General features: G+C 23.3%; 1 protein-coding gene across 1 annotated transcript; it reads left to right on the forward strand. All coding sequences in view use genetic code 6, as the record gives it.

Annotated features, from left to right (window-relative positions):
• Nucleotides 1-792: 792 nt before the first annotated feature.
• TTHERM_00263630 (helicase carboxy-terminal domain protein) lies at nucleotides 793-9,134 on the forward strand (the record flags this gene model as incomplete). The annotated part of the gene is made up of 2 exons (XM_001009112.2): nucleotides 793-6,543; nucleotides 6,705-9,134. 2 exons carry the CDS (start codon nucleotides 793-795, stop codon nucleotides 9,132-9,134), a joined length of 8,181 nt encoding a protein of 2,726 aa, XP_001009112.2.
• Between the last annotated feature and the right edge of the window lie 507 nt (nucleotides 9,135-9,641).

A 9,641-nucleotide genomic window follows, 5' to 3' on the forward strand; every position in this document is an offset into this window, starting at 1 on the left:
AAATCTTATTTTACTTGCATCTTCTCTCAGGCTTCAATGGACATAAGCAACATTTATGAAATAATATTAATTGATAGCTAAAATGTCATAATTATTTCTAAATATGTTGTAATTCCTCAAAAAATATCGAGAAGCAAAGAATAAATTGATTCTGTGCTTAAATTGGGAAATTATCTATATCGTATGATTATTATATTTTTGATTGATCACGTATCTCACTTTTTTGATATTTTAATTATTTTTAGAATCAAAAATTTTTTTACAACAAGAATATAATTTCTAATAATTTATTTTTCCTTTCAAATTTTAGTTGAAATTTGTATTTCATGTAAGATTTTAACTTTTCAATCTAAAATTTTTATCTCTTAAAGAAAATTGATATCCTTAATTAAATATTTATTTATTTATTCGTAATTTTCATTATTGGATATCACTTCATAGTTTGAAAATAAATAATAATTTACTTTGTCTCTTCTCACTATATAAAAGTTAAATAAATTCATTCATTCGATGCAACAATTGAGAGGTATGTATGTATGTAAATCTTCCAGCTACATTATATTATCTAGGATTAAAAATACTTTATACATACTTGCTTATATTTATTAATAGAATAAAATTTAATTACTTTGTATGAAATATTAAAATTTTTTGGAAATTATAGGATTTTATTTTATTAATTTAAAGATAATTAATTCATCATTAAAAATCATAAAAATATATTCAATTTTGTTTTTAAATTAAAAATTGGTAAAAAAAATAAATCAAAAAACAAGTTAAAAACAAATAAAAATGATTTCAGAAGATAGTAATTATGAAGAAACAAAGATAAATAATGAAGGTAATGAGGATAAAAACCATTAAGATATCTTAGGCATAAAATAAAAAAGCTCATAGTAAAGCAGGTCATATTTTTAAAAACCTTAAATGTAAATACAGAAAGAAAACTTGTAAGAAGTTATTCCTTCTTTAATTAGTACTCAAGTTGCTACATAAAAAATTCGAGAGTAACTTGAAAGCAAATTAGAACTAGATTTAGAATGTGAGAGCTTAATTTAATCTTAGATTTAAGGAACACAAGATGATATAGAAATATTTCAAAAGAAAAATCAACAAAATAATCTACTTTAAATAAAAGATACTCTTGTGGAATAAGCTGAAAAATTTGCATAAGAATTAAAAAATAAATTGAAAACTGAAATTTTAAAAAATTAAAAATTATAATAACAACTTGAAAGTTAATTAAATGAGCTTCTTAATGAGTTAGAGCTAACTGATGCAAAACTAATAACAGAAGAAATAGAAGATTTTTCATATCTAATTTAAAGATAAATTAGTAGAAATTAGATAAATATGGCTTATGGATCTAAAATAAGACTTAATAAGTTAAATGAAGCACAAGTAAAATACAAGGCATTGCTAGAATTGGAAGGATAAATTCTACTTGATTAAAATTAAGTTAAATAATAATAGTTTGATGTAGAATTGAATGTATTACCTTAAGAACTAAATTTAGAAGATGAAAGCTACATTTAATCCTAAGTTAAACTCAACTAAAATTAAAGTTAACAATAATTATTAAAAAAATAGTTGAATGATTTACTATAAGAACTAGATTTAGAAGATGAAAGCTAAATTTAATCCTAGATAAAACTTTATTAAAATTAAGTTTAATTATAATAATTTGAAGAAAAATTGAATGTATTACCTTAAAAACTAGATTTAGAAGATGAAAGCTAAATTTAATCCTAAGTAAAACTTTATTAAAATTAAGTTAAATAATAGTAATCTGAAGAAAAATTGAAAGTATTATAATAAAAACTAGATTTAGAAGACGAAAGCTTAATTTAATCCAAAGTTAAACTTTATTAAATTGAAAATTTTCAAAATCAAAATTTGCTAAAAAATGCCAATATATCCAAAATAAGACTTTAAAAGCTAAAAGAAGCACAAAGAATCTAAATATTATTAAATAATAAGAGTAATGAAAACCAAATAGAATAACCTTAGCCTAAAAATTCAAATAATAGTCATATAAAACTAAAGGAAAATGAATTTCAAAATTCTGATCTCCCTTAAAATCAGCCTTTTGATGTAATAAAATAGTATAAATTAAGTGATTTAAGAAAAGATATTTCTTTAATCCCTGAGAGCAGCGAAAAATACTTACTTGAAATGATAGAAATTTGTTTAAATATTTATAAATAAGTAGATACTCCTCAAACTGATCCAGGAAACTCGTAACTTTTGACTTAGAAAGAAAAAATAGAAAAGCGTTTAATTATTGAAGATTAAATAACTCCAGAAATAAGCTTACATTTACAAAATATTTAATAAAACATAGATCAAGATAATTTTAAAGGTATTATTGATGAAACAGATATGCTTATTAAAAAGGTAAGACCTTTAAATATTAATGAAATGAAAAGGTTGATTCATGAAGTAGATAAGGCTGCACAAGTTGTAGAAGGATAAGATATTATTATATTTTTAGGTGTAACAGGAGTAGGAAAATCAACAACTATTCATTTTTTAGCTGGCTCAGAGATGGCTGAACAAAAAATCTAAATACAAGAGGGAGTTTTTAATAATTAAATAGTTCCTGTTAAAATAAAGAATAAGACTCTTTAAAAAATAAAAGTAGGATTTTCAGCAGCTACCTCTGAGACCCGTTTTATTACACCTGTAAATATTAAATTTAAAGACCTTAATATGGCTTCAAGTGATTCAATAATTTTATGTGATTCACCTGGTTTTGATGATATTTCAGGGCCAGAAGTAGATATAGCAAATGGTTTAGGAATTGTTAAAGTAATCAAAAAATGTAGGAGTGTGAGGCCTATAATATTGCTAAGTTTCGAGGGTTAGGGTGATATAGGTTAAGGTATTAAACAATTAGCTCACATATTGATAGGATTTGTTGACAATATTTAAGATAAATTAAGTTCTTTATCTTATCTATTTTCAAAATATCCTAAAGATTATAATATTAATTCTGAATTAATCAATATTAAGAATATTATTGATTAGATTACAGAAGAAAAATCTGATGAAGCTTTTGTTATTCTAATTGATGACATGATTGAGAAAACTAAGAAATCACGTAACATAATAGATCCTCTTAAAGGAAATCCAACAGAAATTTTAAATAACCTAATGAAACAGGAAGGAATTTAAGATCCTAGTTAAGTTTTCAAATTTTCTATAACAAATAATTCTTATTCTGCAATTACAAACTATATTTTTAAAACAAAATAAATTATCATTTCTGCACTAAGTAGAAGTGAGTATGAATTAATTAATTTTAAGTTAGACGAACTAAAATTTTTAATAGACATCTTAAATTTAGAATCTACAAAAAAAGTTTATGAGGATTGTGTAAATTATATTTAGGAAGCTGTCAAAAAAGATTATGAAAATGTTACTGAGTAGCTAAATTAATAAATATAAAACAACAAAAAATTAGATACAAATTATTTAAAGGAATATCAAGAATTTTTTTAAAAGTTTTCAAAAATACAAAGCTTAAGAAACAATCATTTAAGTGCTAATTTTAGCACTGCTAACGAATTAATTGATGAATTAAAGCTTGTGGTTAAAAAATTGGCTCAAGTTTTTGACTAAGAAAACATCATTTAAACTCCAGTATTAGTTAATCTAGATAACATTAAGCTGATTTCTGAATATTTTCCAGAAGTAAAGTAGTAATATAATGAAGTGTGTTAGAAGATATCAAAATAAATTGAAGATGTTTTTTCTAATAGTATTTTAGCATTAAAAAACAAAAATTTTGATGATCTAGCTCAAACAATTTGTAAAATAACTCAATATATGAAGCAATTTAAATATCATTTAGATAATTAGCCAATTAACAATCAATTAGAAAAAGTCAAATATTAATTTAAAATGAGTATAGACCAAGCAGTTTAAGACGTAAATAAAATTTTGAAATTATAATCGCTAAATGGCGAAGATATTAACATTATAAATGAATAAATTTTAGTTATCGAAAAAGCTGAAAAAAATTTACTACTTGATTAACTTATTAATATGGATTATGTTAAAATTCAAAAAAACAATCTTTTTGAAAATTTGTTTGAAAAATTTTTAAAAATTAGCAAAAAGATTGAAGAGATTCTTAAAAAATAACCAGATTAGGCATTTCTTTAATTAAAAGATTATATGAATGAGATGGAGTAATTTAGAAAAATAAAAGGGATAGAGAGAAGAACTGCTGATATCTACCACAAAACTATCTAGGAATTAAGGCAATAAATTAAAAGAGATGTATTGTAACTTTTGAGTGATTTCTAGTATGATAAGAAGAAAGTAGACTTCTAAAAAATTGACCATTGTTTAAATCTATTAAAATGTACTCAATATAATGGAGCTTATGATTAAACTAAAGAGCATATATCATAAAAACTTTTGAACTATTCTTAATTTGAAATAATTTAAAAACTGAGAGAAATAGATTTAAGCTAAAGGAGTTATGGAAATTTCTCAGTAGCTTCTGAATTGATAAAAGAATTGGAAGCATTCAAATTTTTTGAAGAATATAATCCTATATTAACTGAGTTAAGAGTCAAGGCCTGCTCTATGTTTAAAGAATCAGTATAAGCAGTTTTTACTTAAGTAAAAGAATTTATAAATGCAACTACTAGTTAAAGAGATGTTAAGGAAGACTTATTTATAAGGCTAGATGGAAGTAAAATTGAAGATTATCTTAATTATATTAGTGCTGCCTCCTAAAATATTTGGACAAGAGATGATGCTAATACTTTATTGGGATAATTGAAAGAATTTCTAGCATTTTAAAAAGAGTCCAAAAATTAACAAATTGTCAATCACTACGAAACCATTATAGATTTAAATGAATAAAATGAAAAATAGAAAACTTAGAGTGCTTTATAATTAGCAAGTCTTATTAAAGAAACGATAAGCTTATAAAAATATGAAAAAATCAGCTAGTTGATTCAACCAAAATAATTGATTGAAGATTTAAAAAATAGAATGTAATAGTATTACATAGAATTGAGTCATGATATGAGTTAACCTACAATCAATAAATAAAAATAAGCAAAGTATATTAATATTTCTAAACTATTAAGCCACTCTGATAATTAGTTTGGAGAAAATAAGTTTTTTAATCTCTGCTTGTCTATGCAAAATGCTTTGAATGATGAATTCAAAGATAATTACAAAAAAATATTACAAGCAATAGAAAAAAAGGATTTTGTTGCAGTTAAAACTGAGTTAATGTAACTCAATGATAATCCTGTAAATTAGAAAGCTATGAATTAGATAAAGGCATAACTGTAATATCAAACTGAAACTTTGTTAGAATAGGCTAAATTAGATGCATTATCACTTGGAAATTAAATAGATAAAGATATTATCATGATGATAATTGAAAATATAGAACTAATTAAAAAATCAAAGTCTTCTTTTAAAGAATATTTAGAAAAAAATTTTTTGGAAGCTATTGATTAGGAAATAGAAAGAATCATTTCAGAAATTGATAAAAAGATTTCATAATTTTTAGGAAGTATTACCGTGCTTTTAAAGTAATCTGACTTTTTTGAAGTTGAAGAAAAGAGAGAATATATTTTCTAAATTTAATCCTTATTAATTAGTTATAGTAAAGATAATGTTAATAAAGAAAAATTAAATTAGTTATAGAGTGATCTCGAAAAAAAAGTAGAAGAAATAACAGCAATTAATTATGATGAAGAAAAAGATTTTGTATTTCATCCTCCAAAATAAATTTTAGAAAAGCTAAGTAAGATTTCTACCCGAAATCTTAAATATACAGTGTGCTATACAAATTTATAGCAGATACTCGTTGGAAAAGTAAGACAACTAATATTAAATTATTAATCTTCAGATTCAAGTCAATAATCTCAACAAGTCATAAAAGTTGAAGCTTTAATAAACTCATTACCTTAAGAATTAAAATAAATATTTAAAGATTAATTTGATACTTTTAAGTTACCAAACGAGTAGAGAATGTAAATCTTCGAAAATTAATTTAACGAACTAAAGTCGTGTGAAGATTTAGAAAGGAAAAAAGTATTTTTGGAAGAATGCAAAATGTAAAAAATTTTAAATAGTTTTGGAGATAGGATGAGAAAGTTAGTTTATGAAGAATTTTAATCTATACTTAGTAAATTTTATGAAGATATGGAAAATGGTAAACCTTTAGATGGAGTAAAAAAAGCCATTAAACTGTTAGAATATAATAAGCATTTTGAAAATGATGAAAAAATAAAAGCTAAATGCGAGGAAGTATAATAAATTTAAGGAGTTTTAATTTAAATTTTTAATGAAAGTACATAAAAGCATGGTATTAATTATGTAATTGAGCACATAAGAGGTGATGAAATAGATAAAAAAAAACTCAAAGAGCTATATGATTAATTTGAAAAAGAGTACTAAGAAATAGTTTTTTAAAATTTAGTCTTAGTAGTGAAAAATGAATAATAATATAATTAGATTATAGAATAGCTGGTGACTAATGCTAAAATGAAGACAAATAAAAAAGTAGAAATTAAAGATGGAAAAATTAATTGGAATGATAATTTGAGATAAAAATTACCATCTTTGATTGCACATATATTTGCATTATGGACTCTTTTGAATACATAATACTTCAAAGAAAAAGAAGTAGCTTATTTATAAATAAAAACAACTATTTATTCAAGCCTCATTCAGGATAAGTTATTTCTATATTCTGTTTGTTAGGGATAGGATATATTAAAGACAATTTTTATAATAATTTAGTATAACTAGGTATTGGAGAGGGCAAATCAATAATATTAGCTGTTGCTTCTATCATATTCGCTTTATATGATATAGATGTTTACTGTGCTTGCTAAACTGAGTATCTTAGTCAACGTAATTATAATAATTTTCTATCATTATTTAACACATTTGGAGTCACCCCTAATATTAAATATGGTATATTTAATAAAATATGTGAAGAAATTATAAATGAAAATTAATAAATTTGTGATTTAGTAGTTAATTACATTTCTAATGGTTTTCCTGAAAGAAGTTAAGGTAATGACAAAGATATAAAAAGAAAACCAAAAATCCTATTGATTGATGAGGTAGATGTTTTCTTTTCATAAGATTTTTATGGTAAACTTTATAATCCCATTGCACGTTTATAAGACTAAGGCATTCTAAATCTTGCTCAATTTATATGGAAATAAAGGAACAACCATCTTTCTCTTAAGCAAGTAAAAGAAACTGAGTGTTACAAATAGTGCATTAACAAATTTAAAAATTTGAATGGTATAATCGATGAATCTATAAAAGACATGATATCAGATTCTAAAAATTTCGAGCATAAATATATAGTTTAAAAGCGATAAATAGGTTATTTAGAATAAGATGACATATCGTTTGATATAAATTATGGATACAAAACATTATTTGCTTATTTTTATGAATAAGAATAAAATAGAGTAACTGAAAGTAAAGTAAAATAAAATACATTTATTAGCATAAAATGTGGCAGCTTTTCCTATTCTGAAATTCCATTTAAATTTGATTGTATTGTTGGAGTAACAGGTACATTAGATACTTTGAGTGAATCAGAAACAAAAATAGTTTAAAAAATATACAATATAACAAAATTTACTTATATTCCAAGTGTTTTTGGAGGAAATTACCATAAATTTGATGAGAAAAGCGATATGCATGTTGAAAATGAAGATAATTATTTTAAGGTTATTAGACAAGAAATTGATAAAAATCTAAACAGAAACTGTTCTGACAAAAATCTAAGATCTGTTTTAGTTTTCTTTGACTCAAAACAAAAACTAAATAATTTCTACTAATCTCCTTAAATGGCAGATATTAAGATGGATATTAAAATTATTACAGAAGAAGTATCAACTAATATTGATAAAAAAGAAGAATTAATTAAGAAAGCTACTATTTCTGGGTAAGTTACACTCCTAACTGCTTCATTTGGATATGGAACCGATTTTAACTGTTTTGATTAAAAAGTCTTAAATGGTGGAGGAGTACATGTTATTTTAACATTTTATTCAAGTAAAAAATCTTAAGAGGTTTAAATTATTGGCAGAAGTGCTAGGTAGGGATAAACTGGATCTTATAGTTTTGTTCTTTTAGATTAAGATCTGTAAAAGATTATAGGACCTGGATATGAAAAAGCACTTAATGATATGAGAGATAGTGATAACTTCTACTAAAAACTAAATGAATATCGTAAAAAAAGAGAGGATTAAGAATATGATAACAAAAATAAATTTATTGAAAAAATAAAGAAAGATCATTATGAGGGATAAAAATTTGTATCGGCTATGTTAGACCAAAATGAAGCATTTATCAAAGTGTTTTTAGCAAACAAAAATAAAGGTACAAATGATATACCAAATGTAATTCGCATTCTTTGTTTAATTGATGGCACAGCATCTATGGGACCTTTATTAAATAAAGCTAAAACAACAGTAAGTGAAATATTCGAAAGATCTTGTTTAATTATCAAAAATACTAAAATAAATATACCAGAGGATTGTTTCTAGCTGTAATTTGCAGTTTATAGGGATTACGATCAAAAAGAAGGTGTTCTACAAGCTTCTCCATGGGAATCAAAAGCTAATAATTTATGCTAATTTTTAGAAACAGTAGAGCCTAAAGGAGGATAAGATTATGAAGAAGCAGTTGAAATAGGCCTTTAACATGCAAATTAAGAAAATTAAAATTAAGAAATAGCAGCAATAATTATACTTGCAGATGCTCCTTCAAAAAGCATGTCTTCTATTTAATCTTATAGAGAAAAATACGGAGGAGAAAGCTATTGGAAAACAACAAAATATTCAGAGATAACTGACTACAAAAAAGAAATGTAAAAACTCAAAGATACTAATATTCCTATACATAGCTTCTATTTGGATGAAAGAGCAAAAAGTAATTTTGAAGAAATTTCTGAGTTTACTAATGGAAAATGCGAAGGCTTTAATATTGACTCTAATGATGCCTCAGATAAATTGATTAAAATAATTGTTGAACCGATTCTTTAAAATGTAGGTAAACAAAATGGATTAGGAGATGATTTATATAAATAATATCTAAAATTATATGATAAAAGCTATAAATGAAAGATTAAAAATATTCAAGAAAATTTGTGAAGTTAAGTTTAAAGCAAAAAATTTTTTTTGTTTTTTCAGAAATAGCATTTATTATCAGAATATTTATATTTTTTAGTTAAAATTAATTTTATTCATATTTATCATATATTATTATTTAAATTTAAATACTCACAAATTTTATAAGTCCTAAAAACACTGAAAGTTGTGAATTTAATTAATTTTTACTAAGGTGAGCTAAGCAAAAATAAATAAATTTTGTTTAGTTAATAAATATAATTTCATTTATTCGGTATTCGGTATTCATTAAAAAAGTGATATTTAGTCTCACCCTAGTATTTATATGTAAAACTAATTAAGAGCTATTTTTAAATTTCTTATAAATGAATGATTTTTTATATATATAATATTAAATAAGCTTAAAAATGAATTATCTATTCCTGTTCTAAAACTTCAAAAAATATTTTACTATTCACTTAATGACCATTTTTTTGAATATTTTTAATATATTATCAATTA

The sequence above is a fragment of the Tetrahymena thermophila genome (genome assembly GCF_000189635.1).
Source record: "Tetrahymena thermophila SB210 genomic scaffold scf_8254788, whole genome shotgun sequence".
Taxonomy (NCBI): domain Eukaryota; phylum Ciliophora; class Oligohymenophorea; order Hymenostomatida; family Tetrahymenidae; genus Tetrahymena; species Tetrahymena thermophila.